Here is a 27,259-nt window from a genome sequence, read left to right as displayed (position 1 = left end):
ATAATCCAACAGCATACAAAATTACATCTGTTCCAGGTCCGAGCATCAAAATTGAAAAGTAAACAMCTATTTGAAATCAAATCACTTTAATCTATGGCTGAATGAACAAGAACCAATGCATATGGTTGAATGAAAATCGTTTTGTGGCAACTTTTACTGTTCCTTCAGCACCGGTTTCGCCAACCTATGATAACATAATATGTGCTTCCAATTTTGCACAGCAGGGGACAATATATAACCCTATAATCTAACATAACCCCCAAATTGAGATCCTTTTTCAGTAAGCAAACCCATTATATTAAATTCACAAACAACCCAGGAACTCTGGCCCAATGAGGTAGCAAGCAAATCCATAATAATTTTTTATGGCATAGCATGTAAAGGGCAATCAACAATAAAGTAAACCAAGAAAGATTCAGCAAATAGCAAAAACAGGAACCTATGCATCAAGGATCCTCCCAATTATATAAAACTCAGGAGTATAGTGGAGTCAATTGATTAACTAAAACACAAAATTAAGTTCAAAAGTGTCAAATTTATGAAAATGCTCATACAAAATTGAAGACGAATTGCCATGTATGTTTAAGTATTTAGCAAGAATTTTGCATATGTTTTTCAAAACTTGAATTTCTTGAAAACCCACATGAAAATTGACAAGCCACAAGAAAACAACAAGTACCTTTTCAAGTTCATCTTGGACCTCCGACAACTTTGCAATGGATATAACAAGCTCATGATTTGCTCAGTATTGTCCTCCACGATTTTCTCTCCAATCTCGGGTTTCTTACCCTTGTCAGCCACCATTTCAGAAACCTGTAATGGAGTGATGAAAGCCCCAAAATGGTTCTTGCTCTAGTGACGGAGATAATTTGTTTGAAAGGAGACAAGAAGTAGGCTGTTTTTTTAAAGGGTTGAAACCCTTGAAGCAGACTCCCTGACATGGGTTTGGAGCAGATTTTGCTGGAAGATCTTGAACAAACCAAGTTATTTTCTATGATGTATATACATTAGTAGATTACATTAAAATACTTCTYCAAATCACTATAAATGATSCCTAAAGGAATTAACAAAACATGTGAAATCCATARATGAAAGGATAGGAAAACCAAATTCAATCTAACCTAAATTCAAATAAAACCAAAAACCCGAAATGGATAGGGAAATGTGATCTATAATGAAAGCTTACCTGAATGTCTTCAACGAAGATAAAAATGGAGATAGTAGCTTACCTGAATGTCAGCATACAAAGATGAAGGCTTACCTGAATGNGCTTACCTGAATGTCTTCAACGAAGATAAAAATGGAGATAGTAGCTTACCTGAATGTCAGCATACAAAGATGAAGGCTTACCTGAATGCCTTGATTCGTCTTCATGATGAATAGAATGGATATATCGTCTATGCAATCATCACTGAKAACCCAATATCAAAACAAATTTCTAAATAAACTTCAGACATCCAAGATAGGAGCAAAGCAACATTTTAGCTCTCAAGCCTGKCTAAGACGAAAGCTCTTAGGCGGCCATTGCGAATGTCTGCGAGAAACAAGCCTTAAGATTATCATCACCAGTATCAAAAAATAAATCAAAACCAAAACTTSACAAAAAAATTGAAACTCACCCAGAAATCATCAGCAACTTTAAAGGAGAAGATTGAGCAAGAGTGGAAGAGAAGAAAACCCTAATGGGTTTAATCAATGGAAGCAGAAACCAAAAATCATAAGAAAAATCCTTAACTTGGCACTGGTTTTCCTCTTTAACAGCATAAACCAAAAATCATAAGAAAATTTGTGCAAAAAAACCAAAATCAACTAACAAAAGCCATAGATTTAGAGGTTTCAAACCTATTACAATAATACAATGGTTTTAATCAGTTGTCCAAAAGAGGAGCGATTCAAGTGGGCGATTGATTGAGAGTGGGAAAAGAACACAGTAGAGAAGTAGAGATTAATGGAGAACTCAACTTGGTGGTTTCAAGAGCGTGAATTCCTGCAATTGGAGAAGAAATCGTTGCCCTGGGAGAAGGAATCGACGCTTTGGGAGCAGGAATCGATTTCTTGGAGAGGAAATTGGGAGTAGAAAAATAACCCAGTAGAGAAGTAGAGATTAATGGAGAACTCACCTTGATGGTTTGAAGTAGAGATTAAACCGAGAATTCCGTATTCTTCAAAATCTGCTGGGCGATGAAATCGTCTAGGGAGAGAAATTGGGATTTCTGTTGGCGATGAAACATGATAGAGTTTTGATTTGAACGGTTTAGGGGTCGCTTTAATAGGTTGTACTATTAGCAATAGAGGTGGTTTTTAAGTAATTTGGCTTTAATAGGTTGTACTATATGCTTAAAAGGTTGTTTTTAAGAGTTTAAGAGTTTTAAGAGTTTTTAAGAGTTTTAGCCAAATGCTTTATAATATAGTATAGATAATCTATACTATATTATAAAATATTTAACAAAAACCCTTAAAAATTATTTTTTATGCATGAATTATTGTTTATTGATGCATATTACTTAAAATTCAAGATCACAAATAAATTGTGTCTAAGTACAACTTATTAAAACTTTATGTTTTGAATTCGTGTAACTAACCGTCGATAAACATAATCAAGAAGATAAACATCTCATTTTAAATATAAAAAAATTAAAAAAATATACTTAATTATTATCTTTATAAAAGATATATTATTAAACAAAAAATAATTAATGAAATACCCAAAAAAATAATTAAATAGTTAGTTTATTACTAATATCAATATTTCTTTTTAATTCTTTATGATATCTTCATTTTTTTTTTGATTACCTGTATATCCAACCCGCTATGTGAACCGATTAATCTCAGGTCGACCATATGCTTTGGAGATAGCCCGAAGTTACCGTATTTGAACCTCCGTGGCCACAAGAAGATTTTTATTCCTCCTTATATTTAAAAACAAAAACGTTATCGCTTTCTCAAAACCATATAAAATCGTATTATAACATCGACTGAGACAAAAAAAATACAAAACATTAAAATCGAGACTGCATTATACGAATACCTTTCTAGTAATATAAAATAACTTAAAATTATATGCTATAAATAATTAAAAATAAATAAGAAAAAGAGGGAAAATGGTTTGCTTGGACTTCCTTTTTTGAAGTTGCCTTCTGTTACAAAACAACATCTACAGATCTACTTTTTATTTTTAATTTTTATAAGCAAATACATATACCGTTAAATATATTATTCTGAATATATATTATATTTTTTATATTTAAAATAAAATACTTTATCATGTATTTAATTATGTTTATCTGTAGTTAATTACATGAATTCAAACATAAATCTTTAATAAGTTGTACTTAAACATTATTTTAACCTAAGTAATATTCATCAATAAACAATATTTCATGTATTAAAAATAATTTTTAGAAGTTTTTATCAAATACTTTATAATATAGTAAGATTTATATTAAATTATACAACTATAACTAATTTTAATCACTTTTTAATACAACTAATTATCTGATATTGATTATGATTATTTCAGACATCACAATAATTTCTTTGTTCCAACCAGTGAAAAAGAATTTTATACATAAACTAATTACGTTTTAAATTATTATTTTAAAATATACGTAAAGTATTGTTAAAATATGAAAATTACTTTTATTTAATTTCAGTTGAATATTTTATTTATTATTATGAAAAATAATTTTAATTTATTTAAAGATATAATTTGTTTTATCCAGTTAAACCTTATTTATTTTGCAAGAAAAGAATATCTTTAAATATTAAAAAAAGGAATTTTTAAGAGTGCATTAAATCTCATCTTGCATTGCACATAAAGTGATATTTGCTTTTCACAATCCCCATAATCTTTTATTTTTTAATTCGAAATTTATTTTCTAGGATTTTATTTAGTATTATTTAAATATAAAAATAGGATTTAAAAGTCCCAAAAAAGATGGAATTATATCCCTTAATTGCTGCATAAGTTATTTCACATGTTTCCCTTCTGTACCATTTTTAACAACATAAATTCTTTACATATTTAATATACATATTGCCATATATATATATATACCTTTTTTAATTGTTTATTTTTGGTAAATTTAGGCTGAAAAAATTCCAAAATAATACACGATGGCAAAAATACCCATACATGGTGAGGAGCCTCATAACCGCGGAATCCCGAGTTAACTGGGAATGGAGACCGTGGTCCCCGATATCCTTGATCACATTGCCATTTCTACACATAAACAATTTACTATAGAGATGTTTTTTTTTTGTTGCCGAATCGACTAACGGATTTGATCAAAAGAGCAAGAAATTTGTATCACATATAGACGAATATAAATCAGTTGTTATTATCAAATTTTTGTATATGTGCATACGTATGTATAACTGTAGAGGGGAGAGAGAGATGATTTATCAACGTCTTATTTAAAAAGACATGAAGGAAATAAAAATAGATAACATAGGATTTTCCCCCTGAATAGGCTATTTAAGATAAAATTCAAAAGGCCCTAATTAGTTTTACACCTGTTGGTCATTGAGGGTGGGCAAAGATAGGTATAGAACGACAAAATCAAAAAAATCAACCTCAAAATGGTGTAATTAGGCTAAAAATACGTCACACGACTTTGCGTGCCTTTAGTCTACCTTAAAGGTAGTCAAAGTTTCTGGATCCGCCACTGCTTGTGACGATGATCCTTTTGATCATTATCCTAACTCAAACAAGATTTTTGATTCTCATTCTCAAATCAAAGGTAGAATTTAAGCTTATTTGCTAAATCTGCTATGTTTGATAATTAAGGGGATGTTTAACAGTTGCTTAATGGTTTTGGTGAAAAATGATTAAGTGGTCAGAATGATTAATATGCTTTCATGAAATAGTGCAAAATGAAATATAATTGTTTGGTAATTGTTTACAATTAAATTAGGGTGATCAATAGTTAAGGCAGACTCATGATACAAATTCATTTAGATTGTTTTAGAACCCATTAAGAGACATATTTTTTTTTGTCAAACAAGATTCAACTCTTAACGATTTAAAAACCATCTCTTAATGGAAATATTAAAAGGTAAACAAACAAGTGAAACAACTCCTAAATGGTGGTTTGCTTTAAGATGTTTGATCTCTTTGGGCTCTAAAAACGCCAGTGGCTTTGTCGATTGGTTTCAATGCCTCAAACAGTTGATTATGTTCAAACGAAAAATATTTGTGATGATAGAAATACTGCAAATGCCATGTTGCATAATTCAAATATAAGTTTGAATTTTGATAAATAATTATGAAAAATCGAGACTTTCTCCAATCAGGTTTTATTTGGTTCGGATTGCAGAAAATGGATTAAGATGATAACGATTTAGAAGTAATTCCTGTCCAAATTTTGAATTGAGTCCTTAAACGAAGCAAGTACCCTGGTAATCCCTAATTAACAAACATACATTCTTGTTATTTTTGGCATTTTCAATATTCAAAAAGAAAATAATTTGATAAATATAAAAATTAAAATTTCTCCTCACGAGATGGATACATTAGATTCAAACGGGAAAATATAATTACAACTTGGGTAAAAGTTGATTACCGACAACCTCAACCGACCTCATATGGAACCCGTCTTCAAAGCCACCATAGTGAGAGGGTATTTTTTGCTCATTCAGCGGCTAAAGCTAGCAGGGGTCTGCGATGAAACCTAGTACATGTCTTATATTTGGGCAAAGTCATCCACCCTCTTGCTAACTAAGCAACATGACAGTGGATTTTCTTTTAGAAATATAGGTTTGTCCAAGAGATAGACCCACCTTGTGAAATGTGCAATTTATTGATTTGTTGCATGTCACCGTATATATTTTGAAATTACAATAAGAATACAAATTTTCCTTTGTAGAGTTGGTTTGCAAAACTTTTCTTTCAGCACAGACCCGAGTTTGAATCCCGTTGGTATCGTTTTCTTAGGTTTTAGCTTTTAATTTCAGATGTATTATGTTTCTGAATCTTTTTTTGCAATAAAAGACTTGAACACAAGACCCACATATGAAAAGTAATGAACTAACCAACAGACCAATTATAATATTGTAAAAAATATCTCGATATTTGTTTCTTATAGTCAAACGATGTCATTGTTAAAAAAAATTCTAAATCCGTCCCTAGTTTATCCAAATACAAGAGAAAATTAGGCTTGTTTTTTTTTTTGACAAATCTTGGGCTTCAGAATAGAAATCTAACATTTGGACCTTTCCATTTGGGTTTAATTTCTAATTTTCCATAAATTTTCGTTACAATCACACCTTTTATGGTTTATTTTTGTCTTATGGTCGATTTATATTTTATTTATTTGAAAAATAAAAAATGGCTTTTCAATTTATATATATATATATATATATATATATATATATATATAATATCTGTATACTGCAAAAACGACATATTTTTCACATTTTATGAGACTTGGATCTTTGACCATTAAGAAAGTTGGGAACTACCCAGATGCCACCAGACCGTTGACCCTTTTGGTTGTAATGGAGTTTTGGCCTATTACTGATTTTCGATAATCAGTAACATCAACCTCTTCAACGGTGGTAAGCTCATGCTCATGAAGGCGCTTAAATCTTTATCAAGGGAGAGATTTATTTTTGGGTTAGGGGTGGGGAAGAACAACTGGTCGGAGAAGGGAAGGAGGTTCATGGTGTATGTGTGCAGTTGCGAATTCAGAGACTTAGCTGACTGGGGTCATACTTGGTAGGGGTATAAAAAAAATTTCAAAAATGAATAACTCACCCGAGCCGAAAACAGTTTCAAGTTATTTGGTTTTCAGGTTAAATAGTTTGGTTAACAACATAATAATTACTTATTCGATTTAGTTTCAGTTAATCTTTTTACTGTTTCGGTTAAACCGAATAGCAAATCATACTAAAATTTTATATGCTTTACTTTTTGACTGCTGGTTTGAGCATACGGGACAATTAACAGATGACGAAATAGTTTATTTTAAAATAAAATAACAAGAAATTGAAATGGATTTAACAAAACATTATAAAAAAACTTATATTAAAAAACACAATCAATAAACAAAACCAGAAAGTTGAGATGGAACAACGATTAGTTGACCACATAACTTTCGAGGTGGCTTCGACACTGTATGTCTGTGTGCATGAATTTCGTTATATCTCTAACATTGGGTTAGACCATTTGAATTCAACCCAACCTGATGAACCTAATGTCTTTTTACACCATGGATTTAATATGATTTTTAAGTCTTTACTTAATATGTGTCATTGTTAGCCTTAAGGGGTGTTTGAGATTGCTTATTTGAAACAACTTATGTTTTTCTACAAAAGTCCTTATCAACTTATTCTAAGTTAGAATGATTTAACTTATTCAAAAACTCATGATTACCGGTTTGACACCGGTATAAGCTATTTATTCAAACACTAAAAAATGTTTATTACCGATTCCACATCGGAGTAAGTCAATAAATTGTTTTTGTAGCAATCCCAAACACCTCTTTAATATAAAGTCTCATGCATATATCTTTTAAAATGTCTTATGTAATTATAAGTCTTATTTGTATACTCTCATTTTGATTTTACTTCGTTTAAATACAATCGTTTAACTAGATTGTAAAATAATGTATCAAAGTTTCAATCATTGCCAACCTGGCAACTTAATCCAACCCGTACGATTTGGGTTGGGTTGGTTGTACTTTTGTTTGGGTTGAGATTTTTCAAAACCCAAACATTGAGTTGGTTTGTTCAAATACCTTTTAACCTGGACAACCCAACTCATGCACAACTTTAACCCCTGCATACCAAACGAGCTTACTTTCTGGTTTACCTATGGATCACAAAACTGATCAGTATTGTCCAACCGCTTGTTTGAATTAATTAGTAAACAAGAAGTTTAGTTATCAAACCAAGATGTCGAAGTAAGACATTGTAGGCAAACACAGACTACTCAACAAAATACTGATAGTTATTTAGAGAGAAAGTTATACAGTCAATTTATAAATCCTATCTCAGTCATAAAATTTTAAACTGCACCATCAGTTAAATCATACATTGAAATATTAGATTCGAATAAGTAAATAACAAATGTTATGTAACAATTTTTGATTAAAAAAAAGATTTTTTTTATTAAAATATGTTTAGTAGGAAACTTTTGGGCCATAAATTTAATTGAGTGATTAATAAGGGGTTTGGAATGTCAAATGCATAGAATACAGGGGTTGTTTGTGTAACATTAAAATGAAAGTCGACACACACATGACACATCATGATGCGTCACATGATACGGGAACCACAGGATTCCTGACTTCATTGTCAGCGTTGTTAAAAAAGAAAAGTTGATGGTTAACTAAAAAAAAGTTTAAAGAATTGTTGATGGTACAATTTTTTGTAAATTTAAAGGAAAAGTTAACGTGGTATTTGATTGATTTAAGTTTAATTTTAAAGGTTAAAAACATCAGGAGATCTCTGGTTTATAATATAATTTTTTAAATAAATCATCAAACTTTTGAATAGTCGATAATGTAACTTTTTTTAATTAAAAGAATGTATGTAACCAATTTTAAAAGTGTGATGTTTTTTTTTATTTACCAAAATAAAAAAGTTTAATGAATTTTTCATTCAAAATAGTTAAAAAACTTAATCATTTAAAATGAATTTTTATTTTTCTCATTTTAAAAAAAAGTTTAAGGTTAAACCGTTTAAAATAGAAAAAATTGGTTGAGTTTTTTGAACTTCTCCTAGTAAACCATTATATTTTGAATAATTGAGTTTTTAAACTTTTTTTTTTTGAATAAATAAAATGTTAAACATTTTGAAAATGAGTAATCAAATACTTGAACTTATTTAAACCTAAGGGGTCGTTTACTAACTTTCTTCACCTGATGTACATTGCAAGGACTGAAAATCTTATCCGGTAAGAGTGACGATAGGGATAAAGAGTCTTACCCGGTAAGTGATGGTGAGGACTCTTACCCGGGAAGCGTTTACCGGGTAAATTGTTGCATACGATACCGTTTCAATATACTATAATCTTATCTGATAAAATATATTATAGTGTTGACTCATACCGGTAAGTGCTTACCGGGTAAATATTTGGTTAAACGACCCCTAAGAAAACAACGAAATTTCTTATTTTGAGTGATTAAGTCTCTAAACAATTTTTTGAACGAATAAATCATTACACATATAAAACAAAAAAAAAACGTCTTTAACCACAAGGGTGGTGCCTGATTGGTTTGAGCTTGGTTCCAAAGGTCAAAAGTACCAGGAGATCCCAGGTTCAAATCCAAGGGGGAATAAAAATCCCCTTGTGGCTATGGAGGTTCAAATGCGATGACTCAGGGCCATCTTCTAACAAAAGGCGTTGTTTATTTACCTCTTAATAGTTTCATTAAGAGATAGTCTCTGAATTATTAAGAGGTGAATCTTGTTTGACAAAAAAAAGTCTGCCTCTTAATGCTTGTAAAACTCTCTGAATGATTTTGTATCATGTATCTCCCTTAACCATTCAGCGATCTAATTTCATTGAAAACAATTACCAAAAAAATATATTTTATTTACACTATATCATAAGAGTCTCTTAATTATTTTGCACCAGACCATTCAGCAACTGTCAAACAACACCAAGGTCTATAAAAACTGAATGGATAAATTAGTTTTGTTTCAGTGAAGAAACTGTAAAAAACGAAGGTTGAGGGACCAAAAAAAACCATATTTTCCTGATAGAGCAAAAACTATGATTTTGTGTACATTTTGGCAACAAATTTCTTTGATTGAGAGACCTTTATTGGTGGGGACTGGGGAGAGGAGAGTGACTGAGTTAAGAAGAGACAGATCTTAAATGGGAAATAAGTCACACGTCAATCAATTATTGCCACCTCCATCGTATCTCCGCCGTGCTTGCCACGTTTTCAGCCTCATCTAATCAGAAAAAGATTTTCCGATCACACACTCAATTGGGGAAGATTCGTTAGGTATTATCCTTCTGGGTTCATCACCAAATAATACCAAGTCAGGTAAAATTTGTTTATTCATCTCGCTAATTTAATATGTTTTCAGCTATTTTTGATGTTGGGTTTTCCTGCGAATCCTTTATTGGATTCAATTTCTTATACCCCTCGTCACTGATTGTCGTTTCTTGATATCTTTTGAACTCAATATGAGGCTGTGATGCCAGATATTTTTTACGATTGTTGGTGAGAGGTTTTCGAAAATTGTGGTGTAGGATTTAAAAGGAAGCAAGTTGCTTATAATTGCTTTATGCTTTACGGGATTATGATGTTTGACTTCTTTCGTCAACTAAAATGGGTTTCTAGGGATTTCTTTGAATAAATCTCTTAAAAGAATCAAAGATATTTAAAACCCCATTATTGTTCATTTGGATAAGTAAGCATCTAATGCCAACGTATGACAAGTTGTCTTTTCCTTGATTCTTTTATCAAATTCATTAGGAACACATTGTTTATTTGAGTGGACAGGTGACTCATAAATGTGAATTGCAACTTTTGTTTTATAGCATTTGTGTTGTTCTTGATCATCAACCACTCATTTATATATATATGTGTGTGTGTGTATATATATATATATATATATATATGATACATTCAGTGTGTCATAGCAGAATCTTCAAGTAAATTAAGGAAGAAATGGAGAAGAAGCAGAAGAAGTTTCTGACAGTTGCACCTTTCGAATGTGCTTGGCGAGACGATTTAAGATTTAAGGAAGCTGGAAGAGGGTGTGTGGCATTTGAGGCATTTGCTCACAACGATGTGACTGTAGTTTTTCGTGAGCAGTTAGGTAGTCAACACTACCATTACAAAAGGGATAACAGCCCGCATTATACGGTAATCATTGGTAGTCATAGAAATCGGAGGTTGAAAATTGAGGTAGATGGGATAACAGCGGTTGATGAAGCAGGTTTAGGTTTATGTTGTTCTTCGGCATTTCAAAGTTACTGGATAAGCATTTGTGATGGGTTGATTAGCATTGGAAAAGGGAGGTACCCTTTTCAAAATCTTGTGTTTCAGTGGCTTGACACCAAGCCAAATTGCAGCGTTCAATATGTTGGGCTTAGTAGTTGGGATAAACATGTTGGATATAGAAATGTTAATGTACTTCCATTAACACATAACCATATATCCCTTTGGAAGCATGTGGATTGTGTAGAGTATAAGGGGGATGAAGATATGGAAGAAGATTTGAGGAATGAATTCGGAAACTTTGATAATCATCAGGGTCTTGGAAGTTTTCTTGAAAGTTGGGAATTATCTGATGTGTATTTCATCGTGGGTAAGGAGGAAAGATTTGTTCCTGCTCATAAGGTGATCCTGGCTGCAACAGACAATTTCGATTTGAGCTTGTTAGATCAAGATGTTATCTTGATCAAAGATGTATCTTATCCGGTTCTACATGCATTTCTTCGTTTTATTTATAAAGGCTTTACGCAGGTAATTTCTCCTCCAATTTTGTACTCTATATTTGTCTTCATTTCAATTTCTTGAGCTTTGTGGTGCTATAAACGTACACAATGACTATGGCTATGTTTGGCAAACTAGCCGATAAACTAGCTATCTGCTAGTTGAAAAACTAGCTGTTAGCTGATAAACTAGTCATGTTTGATAAAAACTAGTTGATTAGTTAGATGATAACGTAAAATGATTTAAAAGAACATGTTGACAAATTAACTGAAAAAAAATGTAAGGGGTATAATTGGAAAAAGAAGTGGAAAAAAGCCCTTGGAACTTAATGAAACGTTACTTGAAATTGCTTTTCAAAAAACTAGCTTATGGCTAACCAAACAAGGCTTTTTTCAATAAACTCAAAAAGTTCATAATTTTGCGTAAGTTTAATGTTTCTTGTGTTACAGAGAGGTTGTTAGAGGACTTTTACACATAATTTTACGCGAATTTTAGTGATTATCGTGCTATATGTAGATTCCAGAGTCGCTGCTGAGCTCCCTGAGGGATCTAAGCGTACGATTTGGAGTGACTTCATTGGTGAAGCAATGTGCAGAAGTCATCGAACGATTTAAACTCAACAAAAAGTTGTTTGACTCAGGAAAGAACGTAGAGATATCATACCCCAGCTCCCAGCCCCACTGCGGTGGTGCATCCTTTCCCTTGGGACTTCCTGTGAATGTGCAGAGGCTTGAACAATTTCACATAACAGGCGCTTTTAGTGATGTGGATGTTAGCATTGAAGGTCATGGTCATATTTCTCAGTCTCATAAAGTTATTCTTGGTTTATGGAGTCTCCCATTTATGAAGGTGAACTACCCTTATTTATATTCATTTTGTTTATGAAATTATGGAGATCGAATTCTTTAATTTGTTATGACATGATCTACGAACTAACTGAACCAAACCAAACAACCAAATGAACCCAGTACATCCCACCCGAAAGTATAGTCTGACACATCTACCCTGGGTTCACTTACAGGAGTCCACAACAATTGTGGCCACTGAGTTTATCAGAGTTAATGTCTTGCAGTCACAATTTGCCGGGATTAGTCTGGGCATAGCCTGGGACACCTTTCCAAAAGAAAATAGTCTGATAGGGATGGGATGCACGCAGATCTTACCTCAACCACTAAATTCAAGAGGTTGTTTCTGTGAAGACCCCTGGCTTGTACACAACAACTAATGATTCCATTGTGTGTGCAGATGTTCACAAATGGAATGAGTGAGAGTGTTTCATCGGACGTTTGCTTAAAAGATGTCTCACCGAAGGCGTTCAAGATCATGATCAACTACTTTTATAGCGGAGGATTCAACTTGGAAGATACGGTTGATAGCAATATCTTGTTACTTGAGCTTGTTCTATTGGCAGATCAATTTGGGGTATCTCTCCTTCATCAGGACTGCTGCAAAACGCTTTTGGAGCGACTTTCAGAGGTAGTTCTCATAGTCCTTTTGTTCACCTTAATTATATAATGTTTTAATATTTGTTTTCTCTTAATATTGTGTTTGATTACCGTTGTTTTGAAGTGTTACTCTAAAAGTACGGGGAAGTGCAGATTCGGACTTGTGAGAACAAAGAGATGGATTTTATAATGATGAATTTATAAAATATTAATTACTCTTGTCTATATATTATATGCAGGGATGGAATTCAACTATTGGATGAAGGTGTTACAACTTACAACAACAGTTTTTGTATTATGCACAAGTTTAAATGGACAAGGAAGAAGACACTTTTGGCCAAGTAATTTGAGTAATTGTTTCTATATCTAACCATCATACTTTGTTGCAGGGGTCGGTATGCCTAATTCTTCAAGTTATTCCCTCGATACCTTCATGTAAACTTATAGAAGAAACATGTGAAAGGATATTTACAATGCACTTTGATTACTGTACAACTGCAAGTATCGACTTCGTCTTGCTACATGACTCAACTTTCTCTAACATTTTACAGGTGGGTTCTAAGTTTAAACTATTACATTCCACATTTGTTTCAGTAACTGATGTTTTTCCCCATATTTGTTGGTAATTTAGGGCCTAATTGACTTGCGTTCTTTTTCTGGCGGTTAAAAACCTCTCACTTTCTTTGTACCCTTTCTTTTCTTTTCCTTTTGTGTACATAAAGTGGTAATCTTGGCTATGTTTGGCTAGCTGTTGGTTGATAAGCTAGTCATGTTTGGTAAAAACTAGCTGTTAGCTTATAAACTAGTCATTTTGGTAAAAACTAGCTGATAATGTAAAATGACCCAAGTAGACATGTTGAAAGATTAATTGGAACAATATAAGGAGCATAACTGAAAAAAGCCTCTGGAGCTTATTGAAGAGCTATTTCAAGAAGCGGTTCGGAAGGCTAGCTTATGGCTAACCAAAAGGGGCTTTTTCAATAAGCTAGCTTATCTTGTGTTTACCAAGTTTGTTGCATAGATTTAGGCATGGAATCGTGTCAAAAGCGGGTTCATCTTGGTTTTTCATATAATAAATACGTTGAACTTTGGGGATCGCTATATTTTTAAGACTGTGGGCTGCTTCTCTAGCTCCTGAGAAATGAACATGTCTTTATAGTGAAGCGTGGATTTTGCAGCATCCAGATTTGACGGTAACTTCTGAAGAGCGTGTTCTTAATGCCATCTTAATGTGGGGTTTGCAACCGAGGGAATTATCCGGTTGGGAGGTAGTAGACAACATGCTTTCTACTATGACACCAGAAGATCTTTTTGGGGCAAGATTTCCGTCAGTAAATGTCTTGCTACCTCTTGTCCGCTTTTCATTGTTTCCGTTATTCTTGCTTAAGAAGGTATGCATCATCATGATCTTAATCCCGAGGTTTTCCAAATAGTTTCTTTCGACTGTCCTAATGTTGGCAACAACATTTATCTTATTATTTCAGATGGAAACTAGCAATCTAAGCATGCAAATCCCTACTTTTCATCATCTGGTAAGTTGCAGGTCTTGTGATAACAGTTTAACACTGACAATTAAATTATATTCTCGGTCTTTCTTTAACTTTTCTGTATGATCATTTGCCAGGTGAAAGAAGCCATCGGATTCTTGGAAGTGGGTTTGCCGACTTCGGGGAGTCATCCAAAGTATGTTTGAAAGTAACCCGCGTTTTGTTTCTTTTTAACATAATGCATACATGAATATAATGCTAAGCTTATATCTAAGTATCCTATATTGATAACTAATTGCCATAAAACAAACCAAGTGAAACGAGCCCAGTATATCCCACCCAAAGGTGGGGTTTGGGAGTTGGGCTTGAGATGTATGCTCACATGATCTCTACCCTCAAACCGTAGAAGCGGCTTGTGAGAAGTGTGCGTAAAATTTCCATTAGTAATATAAACTCGTTTGAATAATTCTCAATTCTTGTGTTAAGACACTTCGGTCTTGATTGTTAAGGTTCCAACATAGGCAATCAAGTTTTAAGGAGCTTCAATACATACGCGATGGGGATAGCAATGGAGTTTTGTTCTATGTGGGCACATCATATGGGAAACACCAATGGGTTAATCCCGTTCTAGCTAAGGTATATTTTCCGTTTATCTATACTGTCTTAAAAACATTCAGGTAAAACTGTTAAAGTTCAAAAATACAACATCTATGAAACATTAAGTACAAATCACTGACGTATCAAGAGTCATCATGTTTCATGTCCCACGTAGGTGGAGCAACACGGAAGTAATCGTCTATTTTATAATTGTTGTTATTATTTCATTTTTCAGAAAATCAGCATTACCGCTAGCAATCCTATTTCAAGATACACAGATCCTAAGGTCTTGGCCTCGAGGACTTATCAGGTACGTCATCGTTATGATCTTTAGGTCATTTCATTTGCGAATTCATTTCCTTTCTTTTAAAACAAAACCAAAACTACATAAGCGGGAATCAGACTGGTGTGCTAGCGAGGACGCTGGGCTCCCTTGGGGGGTGGATTTTGAGATCCCACATCGGTTGCCAACCGTTTGTTAACTATCACCAAACGTGTTTCAAAACCGTGAGCCCAAGTGTGGATAAAGCGGACAATATCTGTATGGTTGACTGGGAATGTTACAAACCGTTTGTTAACTATCACCAATCTCTTGAAACAGGGGACTTCTTTTGCTGGCCCACGGATCGAGGATGGGAAGAACTGTTCGTGGTGGATGATTGATCTTGGCATCGATCACCAGGTTTAATCCATACTTCCGAAAAATTCCTCATAATTCTTAAGAAAAAGGTGTATAAGATACCTGTGTTCTTAAAAAGATCATATATGACCATATCGATATCTCGTTCTCTTTGTATCGCAAGCAAATATACGTTAAATTTGTATCGGCCAATCTGATATTTACGTCTGATTTGAAACAGCTCATGTGCAACTATTACACGTTGAGACAAGATGGATCGAAGGCTTTCATGAGATACTGGAATTTTCAGGTACATTCATATCGTTTTCTAGAACAAGCATATCAGATGGCAATGTGAAATAACCTAAAATGACATGTTAAAAAATTTAATTGGAAAGATATAAAAGGCATAATTGGAAAAAGAACCTTTTAGAGCTTATTGAAATGCTACTTGAATTTGAAAAGCTAGCTTATGATGAACCAAACGGAGCTTTTTCAATAAGCTGAAAAGAATAAGCTAGCTTGTTCTTGCTAAACAACATATCGAGTGTCCAATTCTAAGTGTCAAAAGATGTGAATTTGCTGACACGTTATAAATGTGTGTCAGGGTTCCTCAGATGGTAAAATTTGGACAAACTTGAGGGTACACGAGAAGGATCAAACGCTAAGTAAACCGGGGCAATTTGCTTCGTGGGCAGTTACGGGTCCAAATGCTCTCCTTCCTTTTAGATACTTTAGAGTCGCGCTAATGGGTCCCACGACAGACGATATAAACCTGTGGACACTCAGCATTTGCTTCTTGGAACTCTACGGTTATTTTCACTGAATATGTTTAGTATTGCGTTGCAACTCTTTTCGCGGTTAAAATTTGTGTAATTTTAGAATACAACATGTGGGTGGTCTCGACACAATCAAGTTGATCCGAACCAGAACCAAAACCAGAACGAGAAGCATTTGGTTACGAGTCGAGGCCTCGGTGTAACGTTATTTTGATGTTGTGTTTGTATCAATTAATTCCTGTTGCTTGAAAAATTACACAATTAATTTCATTCAGCTTTCCATAATCATACCGGTTCTTTGAAGAATAGTTATTAAGCCATTCAGTTGATGTAGTGAAAAATCTTATCTATCTTAGCTGGAATCTAGACGTTGTTAAAGCGTTTACGGTCATGAAGGTTTATTAGCAACGACTCCAGATAATTCGTGGTCGTCTTGGTAAATAATTTAGTCCAAAAACCTCTTAGAATTTTTATTTAGCTATTATTTCTTAAATAACTTTTTTTTCCCCGATTAACCTGATATCCAACCTGCTATGTGAGCTGACTAATCCCAGGACGACCATCTGCTTTGCATATAGCTCAGAGTCACCGCATTTGAACCTCTGTGGCCACAAAGATATTTTTATTCCTCCTTGAATTTGAACCTGGACCTCTTGATACTTTTGACCTTTGGAGACAAGCTCAAACTCTTTTGTAAATAATAAGAATGAAAGTTTGAGGGGTTCTGTAAATTCATATTACCCTTTTCATATGAACGAATCAAGTTTTTTAAAAATCCATATTTTTTTCAAAATTTTTAAAAATTCAAAATTTCTTAAATATACTTAAATTTTTAATCAAACAAATTACATTAAAAAATAAATATTTTATCTTCTTTAATTTGACATTTATTTTGGTATATATGTTTTTTGATTTCAACTTGGTTTGAGAATTTCAGCCATAAGTTTATCTATACAATATTTTTATTATATACTAGAACAGTACTCGCACAATGCAGTGAGATAAATCTTCATTTAGTTGTTTCTTTCTTATTCTTCTCGATCGATATAATACGATTTTATGTGGTTCTGAAAAAAAACAATAATGTTTTTATTTTTGAATGAAATATAAATTTGAAGATAACATAAAATTTTGAAAAAAATAAACTGATAGTATCATATTAACTATTTAATAATTCTCTTTTTTTTTCGGTGTAACTTCTTTAATTCAATTTTTTATTATATGCTAATTTAGATTTAAAAACAAAGTAATTTAGTTTTGGTTTAACAATATAATTTTCTATAAAGATAATAATTAAACATTCTGTTAAAACTCAATGATTATCATAATTATAGTTTAGATTTTCTATATTTAAAATGAATGTTTATCCTGTATTTGATTATATTTATCTGTATTTAGTTACACAAATTTAAAAATGAAGCTTTAATAAGTTGTACTTATGCAAAATTATTTGTAATCTTGAAGTTTAAGTAATATGCACTAATAAATAGCACTTCATGTATAAAAAATTGTTTTTAAGAGTTTTTGTCAAATGCTTTATAATATAGTATAGATTATTATACAAAATTTAGAAATTATTATTAGATATATATATGTTATCTGAAATTTATAAAATTAACTAATAACTAACTAATAAACATCACTCCAAATACTAAAATAACATATATATATATATATATATATATATATTATATTATATAACGTTATATTATACGATACACTTTTGATCTAAATAATATATGATCTATAAAGATCAAAATATCATCATCAAATTATACAGAATACCAATTAATTATAAAAAATAAATTTTTATAAATTATATATCAAGTTTCTTAATATTTCTATAAGATTTTCAAGTTTTTTTTGACGTTTTTCTAGTTTCTGTAAGTGTTCAAATACTAAATCTCAAAAATCGTCACTATAAAAACATATATAATATTTTTGTATAAAAAAATCAAAAAACTGAGATTGATTTGGGCCCGGTCTGAGACCGAGACCTGTTCTAAGGACCGATTACAAAACATAGAGGCCAGGCCGCCAAGGTATGGTTTTTGGTCGAGATCAAGACCGGTTACGTCGGGATTAGTTTTTCTAATTTTTAAACGTCTCTAGTTGGGATGAATCCTAATTGGAAGAAGAATTAAATAATTAGGGAGTGTTTGTGATTGCTTATAAAAACAACTTATTGACTTATTTCGGTATGACATCGGTGATAAATATTTTTAAGTGTTTGGATAAACAATTTATACCGGTGTCAAAACCGATAATAAAAAGTTTTTGAAGTAGTTAAACCATTTTAACTTATAATAAATTAATGAGTGCTTTTGTAGAAAAACACATGTTGTTTCAAATAAGCAATCCCAAAACACCCCTTAATTGATATAATTTAAAATAAGTTAAATAATTTTACATTTAATTTAATGGGTTAAATACATGAAATAGCAACCTACTTTCATAAAATTTCTTATTATAACATTCTACTTTTATTTTTCTTTATTACAACAATGTACTTTCAAATTATTTTTTTTAAGGCATCGTACTTTAAAAAATCTACATATAATAGCAATGGGTAACTTGTTACCTTTTAAACCGGTTAACCCTTTGATTTTTTTTGTTTGTGTGGCTTCAATGAGGTGATGTAGATGACATATCATTTTGATTACTTAACTAAAATTTAGATAAAAACATATTTCAAACTATTATTAGTGATTTTCATTTTTCATTGCTATGATATAAAAAAACATTTTTTTAAACTTTTTCTTATTAAGTTGCATACAAATTAAATATTGTTAGTGTAAAATATTTATTAAATAAATATGAAACATTATTTTCGAGATATATTTTGTTTGTAAAAAAAGTAATTTTTCCTATTTTATATTGTTCAAATAAATACATATCTTTTAAAATTATATTTAAAATGTTAACGAAATAAATTGTTATTTATAATTTTTTAATATTGTTATATTAATAAATAATTCAAAAAATATCTAATTAATTTAATATATTTATACGTCAAATAAAAGTTTTTGAACAAATCTAATATATTCTTTAAAAGATAATATTTTTGAAAAAAAAAGAAACAATTCTTATTTTTCTTTTCTCAAAAAATACATATTTTTAAAAAAATATTAACAAGATAAGTTGTGTTCTACTAGTTTTATTGATATTGGTATATTAATGAATAATTTAATTTTTTTTTAATTTATTTATTAAATAACATATAAAATATCTAAATATTAAAATTAAAAATACAATGTTTAATAAGAACTAGTAGATACTATAATAAAATAATTTTGAAAGTACAATGATGTAGTAAGAAAGTCACATCACTATAGTACATGTGGACAACCTACGTAGACAATGAGGTGGCAAAAAAACTAGTATAATGGATAAATTTAAATCAAAAGATTACCCAAATGTTATAATGAGTAAATTTTTCAAAGTATAATGTTTTAATAAAAAATAATTTGAAAGTACATTATTGTAATAAAAAAAACTAAAAGTACAATGTTATAATAAAAAAAATTATGAAAGTTATTTTATCCCTTTTTCCCTAATTTAATAGTTGATTATTTTAATGACAAAGTAACAAGAAAAATACTTGTTGATCATCATTAATAAACCTCTCCATCTGAATTTCGAACTTCAAATCGAAATTGGGAGTTTTAGGGTCTTTGATCTGCAAATGGCGGAACACCAGAATAAAAACAAGTATAGTATAATCATCCCAACTTACAACGAACGGCTCAACATCGCCCTCATCGTCTTCCTCGTCTTCAAGCATATACCGTACGTTACATATAAATTGTTTAATTTATTCTATTTTGTTGACTTCAGTACTACTGGTCTCTGTGTTGAATTAATTTGAGTTTGTATCATGGAATTCGAAATCCCGTGGCTTGAAATTGGAGTAGAATCTATTCAGGGTTCGAACTAAATTAGTTTAGATTTCAATCATCAACCTCGAAGCTCATGGCTTTGAACTATACCTAATCATTCTTTTGTTGTCTGTACATCCTCAAATTTGGGTGATTGTTTAAATTTTCTGTTGGATCTATTCATGTAGTTTCTATATGCAAGATGAATTGGTCATGTGATTGCATTTTTAATGAGTTACTCAAGTCTCTTTGCAATTGAAATGGATGCATGATTTTGTACTTCTAGTAGAAACGGGAATCTGGTAGCTTATGGACATTGCTTTGCTTTCTTTAGATCATTAGTCACTTGATGATTTTTGCCCTATGATAGGTGTTAGAAAATAAGACAAGTGGGTAATCACATTTTTGAGAATGGGAAGCCTTTATGCACTTGATGAACACATCATCCTGAAAATCATGATGAGACATTCAGAAAGCCGTTCGGGTTTGGTAGGTATGGGACTTGAGTTTGTACCATCACTAGGATGTTCTTGGTGGTTTGTGTGGATGAAGATGACTGCGTAGCTCATTGGGGGAGTTGTTAGTAAAATATGCACAAGGTGTTGGTGATCAGCTTTGGTAGCCTTTCACATGTATAATTGTGAGCACATTGATACTCCCATGGGGAGCACACACTTTAGCATTGACCAATGTCCTAAGAATGGCTGAAGAGAAGGATCACTTGTCCAGCATGACTTAAAGAGAAGCAATAGCCATTTTAATGTACACTATGTTGAACACTGGACCAAGAAAAAGGTATGAAATTGGTAATGTTACCAGCGTAATCTTACGCTTGTGCACTGGACAGTGGTCGAGAGGATGCTTTAATATTTGCACAGAACTGCAAACTTGATCCCTGGTTACCAGGGTGGAGACTTGAGTTTCAGACTGTGCAACGATGCAAATTTGGGCAAGAGTAAGATGAATGTTGATCCAACTTCTATGAATGAATTTGTGGTTAGCGGAAAATATTCTCTTGGTGTAGTAAGAAACAGTCTCATGTAGCTGTGTCCATGGTTGAATCTGATTATCCTGCTCGTTCTGTATCTGTTTTAGTAGCTCTTTGTTTGGAGAATTTTCTGAAGACACTGGGTGTCATAACACGTGGAATGAAGCTAATCTCTTTCAGTGACACACTGTAGCTATTGCATTTACAAAGGATTTCATGGGAAGACAAGTACATTGAAGCACGACATCACTTCGTCTTATATATATGACTAAGGGCCTGTTTGTTAGCTGCTTAATGAGCTTAATATGACTCGCATCTTATTCGGTCAGCAGTCAGCAGTCAGCTATAGATGACTGTTTGGTAGCTTAATGATATAGTAAGTCGCTTATTCAGTAAGCTTCTAGTGGGAGCTTATGCAGAAAGCCAAGGTTTTTTCCAAACCTGTCCCTCCCAATTAAAAAAAACACTCATTCCATCTGTGAAAAAACCCTCCCAAAACAAAAAACTTCCCAATATATATAGAGAGATTAATTCACATAGACAGTTTTATCCATTAGGACTTAATGGAAAACCAACCAAACATCCCCTAAGCCTATTCCTAAAAGTGTATTCATATTACATCTTAGAAGCATGGCACTTGGAAGGGTTCGATATTTGTTCACAAATTGAGTTTGCTACTAATACTATCAATTCTTTATTAGTATATGGCTTATTTAAAATAATTTTTGATTAATTGCAGATTCTTACTATTAAATCTTGTCATTAGGAAATATTAGGTCCTATCACATGGATCATTCACCTTGATGCTAGAGAGCAAGTGTGATGAACATGAAGTCCTTATTGCTTGTTCAAGCATGTAGAACAGGCTCACAATTTGCTAATCGCCTTAATTAGATTATGCTGAGATATATGTTCAAGTAATTTCACAACTTTGTGAACCCTGCTATTAGCCGAGTGGTGGTTGTAAGGGTAGTTGCTATATGACCGTGATCTAATGCTCAAACTTGGGTTATCTTGTTAAGTTTAGGCACAGGTCTTACACAATGCTGTATTTTATCTGATCATTAACAACTATAAGAAAGCATTAAGTTTGCCAACCAAAGAGGGAAAGCTAGAACAATAATGTATAGGGCTAAAAATTGGTTGGGACTCTGGTAAGTAAGGAAATACATAACTTGAAATCCATACAGTGTGGTCCAGAAATGGATAAATGACAAACTAAAGATCGTGCTAGCTTTGAAAAATATGTTGTGCTCATTTTCATTATATATTTTTCTTGAATTTGATAACTCTTACCATCCCTCAAAAAGTTTTCCGCTATAATAATCATATCAAGCACGTCATTGCATCCGATTTTAATCAAATTGCCTAACATAAATCATCAATAACGGTTAGGATGTTCATGTTCACTTTGTCAACTTGTTCTTCTTTTCCCTTTGTTTTATTATCCCTAATTGACCGTTGTTGTTAGTTAATTTGATTAAAATTGGAAGAAAATAATTTAATTGATATGCTTGTGAAAGTAAAAGTACATGATTGGTAAACTTTTCTATTTGAGTAAATAATTGAAAAGAAATGAAAGTACAGTGCTGTTTTTTTAATTTATTATTATTATTTTGCCACTGCTAAATCATGGCTGATATAGTTGATAACCATACATTTTTTCATCTCCAGCCTTATCTGTTTCATGATCAGATTTATAACTGTACCGTGTTAATCGTTGTAGTCATGTGAAATTGTTGAAGAGCGAAAACTACGAATTAAATGCAAGGAAATTTTAGATGAACTAGTGAATCTAACCAAAGGAAAAGATGATAACAATTTGGTAGATATATGAAGAAATCAATGTTGATGTATGTGTCAAAGTGAACATCTTTTTGGAATTTCCTGAAAAGGGTAAGGTGGGAAATCTTTGAAGGAGCCTACTTCCTTAACAGTGATGTAGAAGGACTTATAAATCTATCCCAGCTTTATGGTTGCCTTCGAGTTCATGATGTTATGTTTTCTTGTCAGGGATGTTGACTTTGAAATAATAATTGTGGATGATGGTAGTCCTGATGGAACTCAAGATATTGTCAAACAGTTGCAGCAAGTGTATGGTGACGATCGCATTGTATGTGCAATAATTTCTCTCTCATAGTGCATTGCTGTTGTCTGGGATGTGTTTATAGTTCATTCATATTGTTATCTTTGTAATGCAGCTATTAAGAGCTAGGACTAGGAAGCTTGGATTAGGTATCTCCTTATCTGTCTAAGGCAAATTTTAGATCACAATCATGAATCAAGCTGATATTCTTGGTAACCAGGGACTGCTTACATTCATGGTCTGAAGCATGCTTCAGGAAATTTTGTCATAATCATGGATGCCGATCTATCACACCATGTAAGTATGTTTGCAAGATTTTCTTCAGAGATCAGATAACTGTAGTGGGATTTTAGTCAAAATCATATTCTGCAAGATTTTCTTTAGGAACCAGATTTTCTTTAGTTCTATGCATCAGTAGATTCTGCTTTCTGCCAACTAATTATACCGTTTCTCTGTTTCTTTCTTATGCATGTATGTCTACGCAGCCAAAGTACCTTCCACACTTTATTAAGTAAGAACGTTTCCACTCAATCTTGTAATTCTTCCGTCTCGAAATAAATGTCCTTAACGAAAAAGACACAGTTTTAGAAATGTGTAATTATTAAACTTTCTAATCAAGTAAATGACAATTTTACCTTTGATAATAGAGAGAGATAAATTTCTCCATTTGGTGATTAAGGGTAGAATTGGAAAGTATGCCCTTGCTTTTGAAAATGAACACTTCTTTTGGGACAAAAGGGGCTGTTTGGTTGGTTTCCTGTTAAGTCCTTAATGAATAAAGTTGTCTGTGTGGATTAATCTGTCTAGATAGGTTGGGAAGGTTTTTTCATAGATGGAAGGCCCCCCCTAGGAAACTATTGAATAACTCTTTCTATATCATTAGGCCACTATTAAACAATTATGTATAGCTTATCAAATAAGCTATAAATGTGGACAAACAAGAAAATATAAATGTGGACACTTATTTTTGGACGAGTAATTCATATTGTTTCTACTGCCTAATAATAGAAGTTTCTTTAATTCAGGAAACAGATGGAGACAGGTGCCAGTATTGTTACTGGAACTCGGTATGTAAGAGGTGGGGGCGTGCATGGTTGGACTTTGATGCGCAAATTGACAAGTCGAGGGGCGAATGTCCTTGCACATACGCTTCTTTGGCCTGGTGTATCAGACTTGACAGGCTCGTTTCGGTACATAATCTTAACAATATAAAATGTTTCTTTTTCTTCACCTTAAATTCTTAAAGTTTAATATTATTTATTTTCTCGTATGATAATAGTCTTTACAAGAAATCCGTGCTTGAGGACATCATAAGCTCTTGTGTGAGCAAGGGATACGTTTTCCAGATGGAGATGATTGTCCGAGCATCAAGAAAAGGATACCATATCGAAGAGGTACTACAAGGATACCATAACTTTTTCCACTTTCCAAAGTAATCCGATTTTACCCTTGATTATGAGAGAGAGAAATTCATTACTCCCTCTATTAGTAAGGGTAAAATAGTCATTTTGTTATTTAAAAAATGCAATAATTTTGGAACTTTGGGTGTATACAAGAGCTGTTCGTTTTCTGATGTGCGGGTTTGTATGGGTGTTTTAGGTTCCGATCACTTTTGTAGACAGAGTTTATGGAAGTTCGAAGCTTGGTGGATCAGAAATAGTGGAGTATCTGAAGGGTCTCGTGTATCTTCTCGTGACCACGTAAAGGAAGAAGGTACCAACCATTCAATCATCAAACCGGCATTGCTTTTATTTCTATTTGATTCAACGACTCATAGCCATTGACCAAATAGCCATTTTTTTACATGAGAAAGGGTTTCTGTTATTGTACTTGATTTGGATTTTGGCTTATTTATAGTGTAGAACATGTCTGTATTAGTTAAGATATTTTCAAAGATGTTTGTTCCATTGTCGGGAATTTTTAAGGCCATTTAGTACTTCCAAAGTACAAGGTCCCATGATTGTTAAGCCATGACAATAGCCATGTGATTGGTGGTACTTTAATATAATTGTTAAAATCATAAATATGTAAATATCCAAATAGACGAAGGATTGTGCGAGAAGTTACACGTTTTTACGAGAATTCGAGAAGTTTCATGTGTTTAATCATATATGATTAAGCTTGTGTATCATGTGTGTAATCAGAGGCGGATTCAAGAATTTTTGGGTATGGTGTCACAAAATAATTTCCATATTAATATATACTAAAATAAAAGTGTAACTAAAAAAATGAGATATAAGCTACTGCTTTTTGCTGTTTCTACGAGACTTCATCTTTTTGAAGCGGTTGAGTACGTTTTCGTTCATGACCAAGGTAAGCGCTTCATCTTTTACGGAACAAATGACTGAATCAACGTTAAAAATGTGTATTTAATAGAGATTAAATATTTGCATTTCCCGTACATAATGCAATTAATGTTATTATTTTTTAACTATAAGGGTGCTGCCTGATTGGTTTGAGTTTGACTTTAAATGTCAAAAGTGTTTGGAGGTCTCAGGTTCAAATCCAAGAAGAAACAAAAATTTCCTTGTGGCCACGGAGGTTCAAATGCGGTAATACCTTCGAAATGAGTCAAATCTTGAATAGTTTTTGACTTAATTATATTATTATATATTATATATACTGTGAAAAAATATTTTTAATATTTACGATTTATACTTTTATAGTTATTTATTTATATATATACTATATCTTTTGGGGTTAGGCTGTCCAAATTGCACTGCATAATATGTTCTGAATTAATATGTTCTTGGGTTTTTTTGAAATATATATATATATATACATGTATTAATATAACCTTAATCTGAGTTTCTGGACAAGAAAGAGGGTAAACAGTTGAAATTTCATTCTAAAACCCATTTTTTTTGTCTTTTCATAGCTTATGATCTGTTAAATTTGTAGTTTTCTTTATTGGTTTTGAGTGTTATCTTAAAACTCAAGTTTCTTGGTTCTTTGCTCTTGGCGTAAATCGAACACATTTGTGGAGTCATTTAAATATGTTGGATTTTAAATATATCGGATTTTAAACTGTCATACAATTTTTTTCATCGATAGTCTGTAATTAGAACCATAACTCTTATTTATTCAAATTGTATTAATATGTAAAGACCAAGTGTAACATATATCATCGTTAAATCTTATATTATAAAACCAGTGGAACTTCAAAATCGTTAAAATTCATGGCTCCTGCTGCATTGCGCGAGTACACAACTAGTATATAATCATATGTAATATTGAAACTTCTCACTTTATGATAAAATATTAAACTTCTCGTTTGAACCTGACCCTATGTAAATATATGAGCATTCACTAATTAAGGTATTTGACATGGGTTTGTGTCGATTACAGCTTATTAACAAGAACTCAACTTATTATACAAGAACTTTGCTTCTTATCTTGAACACTCGAATCGCATAATTTTACACTAAAATCATGTGTAAAATCACATGATTTGCGTGACTTTGGTTATATGATTTGACCATTTTCGTATTCTTTTATTTGATTATTGTTCTCGTTTGAACCACACTTTATAATGTAATTAAGTAATTTGTCATTTATGTAACTCCCAAATCATTAATTGGGAGTTACAAATCTAAAAATCTCAATAATTGATGATTTTGCAATATTGATACTTTTTTATACGTATTCATGTTTTGTTTCGATTTATTCTATCCATAATGATATTGATTTTGTAATTGTTAAAGAATTTTCGATTGTAAAGATTTCGATATCGTCCGAGTAATATGGATAAACCTATTGGAAAACAGATCGATAACTATGATAATGAAAAGGTTAAAATCGTCTACGACTACAATCGGAATTCGAATTCATATGTAATTGTTAAAGAATTGTTCACAAGTGTTCATATTGTGTTCATATGTACACTAGCTGCATATTTCAACATTGGCTTGCTTCTTAATGTGTTCATAATGAATGAACTATTGTTCACAAACTGTTCATATTGTGTTCATATGTACA

At 32.1% G+C, this 27,259-nt stretch overlaps 2 protein-coding genes, 1 long non-coding RNA gene and 1 other non-coding gene across 9 annotated transcripts; 2 read left to right on the top strand and 2 right to left on the bottom strand.

Moving 5' to 3' along the window:
- Positions 1–35: 35 nt before the first annotated feature.
- On the bottom strand, positions 36–2,194 carry LOC112510151. 4 transcript variants are annotated; one of them, XR_003068890.1, is made up of 5 exons: positions 2,121–2,194; positions 1,843–2,013; positions 1,620–1,752; positions 1,276–1,534; positions 36–1,186 (listed from the first exon to the last, which is right to left on the bottom strand). It is a non-coding gene; the product is annotated as an uncharacterized LOC112510151 (long non-coding RNA). The 4 variants fall into 4 exon arrangements; XR_003068891.1 differs by having other exon boundaries at positions 1,843–1,987; XR_003068889.1 differs by having other exon boundaries at positions 1,843–2,187.
- Positions 1,446–1,571, bottom strand: LOC112510672. Its single transcript, XR_003069034.1, has one exon. It is a non-coding gene; the product is annotated as a small nucleolar RNA SNORD14 (small nucleolar RNA).
- Positions 2,195–9,799: 7,605 nt separating the features above from the next.
- On the top strand, positions 9,800–16,582 carry LOC112510106 (BTB/POZ domain-containing protein At2g30600). 3 transcript variants are annotated; one of them, XM_025115408.1, is made up of 13 exons: positions 9,800–10,001; positions 10,607–11,432; positions 11,919–12,251; positions 12,648–12,878; positions 13,237–13,398; positions 14,026–14,238; positions 14,332–14,379; positions 14,472–14,530; positions 14,856–14,970; positions 15,167–15,241; positions 15,533–15,613; positions 15,792–15,860; positions 16,158–16,582. In XM_025115408.1, the coding sequence occupies exons 2-13, from the start codon at positions 10,632–10,634 to the stop codon at positions 16,374–16,376; spliced, it is 2,406 nt and encodes an 801-aa protein (XP_024971176.1). In that variant the 5' UTR covers positions 9,800–10,001; positions 10,607–10,631; the 3' UTR covers positions 16,377–16,582. The 3 variants fall into 3 exon arrangements, with proteins under 3 accessions (XP_024971176.1, XP_024971174.1, XP_024971175.1); XM_025115406.1 differs by having other exon boundaries at positions 14,844–14,970; XM_025115407.1 differs by having other exon boundaries at positions 9,806–10,001; positions 10,594–11,432; positions 14,844–14,970.
- Positions 16,583–19,938: 3,356 nt separating this feature from the next.
- On the top strand, positions 19,939–25,301 carry LOC112509414 (dolichol-phosphate mannosyltransferase subunit 1). The gene is made up of 8 exons (XM_025114357.1): positions 19,939–20,118; positions 23,209–23,308; positions 23,397–23,430; positions 23,502–23,578; positions 23,767–23,792; positions 24,307–24,471; positions 24,561–24,675; positions 24,881–25,301. The coding sequence occupies exons 1-8, from the start codon at positions 20,015–20,017 to the stop codon at positions 24,983–24,985; spliced, it is 726 nt and encodes a 241-aa protein (XP_024970125.1). The 5' UTR covers positions 19,939–20,014; the 3' UTR covers positions 24,986–25,301.
- Positions 25,302–27,259: the final 1,958 nt, after the last annotated feature.

This window comes from Cynara cardunculus (genome assembly GCF_001531365.2).
Source record: "Cynara cardunculus var. scolymus isolate 2C chromosome LG 3, CcrdV1, whole genome shotgun sequence".
In the NCBI taxonomy this organism is placed as follows: domain Eukaryota; kingdom Viridiplantae; phylum Streptophyta; class Magnoliopsida; order Asterales; family Asteraceae; genus Cynara; species Cynara cardunculus.
The sequence above is the reverse complement of the archived record's forward strand: the minus strand, read 5'-3'. Positions and strand labels throughout refer to the sequence as shown.

Excerpts from the sequence above, each read along its gene's own strand:
- LOC112510106 (XM_025115406.1), top strand. The coding sequence starts at position 10,632 with ATGGAGAAGAAGCAGAAGAAGTTTCTGACAGTTGCACCTTTCGAATGT. Across the intron at positions 12,879-13,236 it reads TTTTGGAGCGACTTTCAGAG|GGGTCGGTATGCCTAATTCT; the intron begins GTAGTTCTCATA and ends ACTTTGTTGCAG. Across the intron at positions 14,531-14,843 it reads ACTTCGGGGAGTCATCCAAA|GTTCCAACATAGGCAATCAA; the intron begins GTATGTTTGAAA and ends TTGATTGTTAAG.
- LOC112509414 (XM_025114357.1), top strand. The coding sequence starts at position 20,015 with ATGGCGGAACACCAGAATAAAAACAAGTATAGTATAATCATCCCAACT. Across the intron at positions 24,472-24,560 it reads GACTTGACAGGCTCGTTTCG|TCTTTACAAGAAATCCGTGC; the intron begins GTACATAATCTT and ends GTATGATAATAG. Across the intron at positions 24,676-24,880 it reads AAGGATACCATATCGAAGAG|GTTCCGATCACTTTTGTAGA; the intron begins GTACTACAAGGA and ends TGGGTGTTTTAG.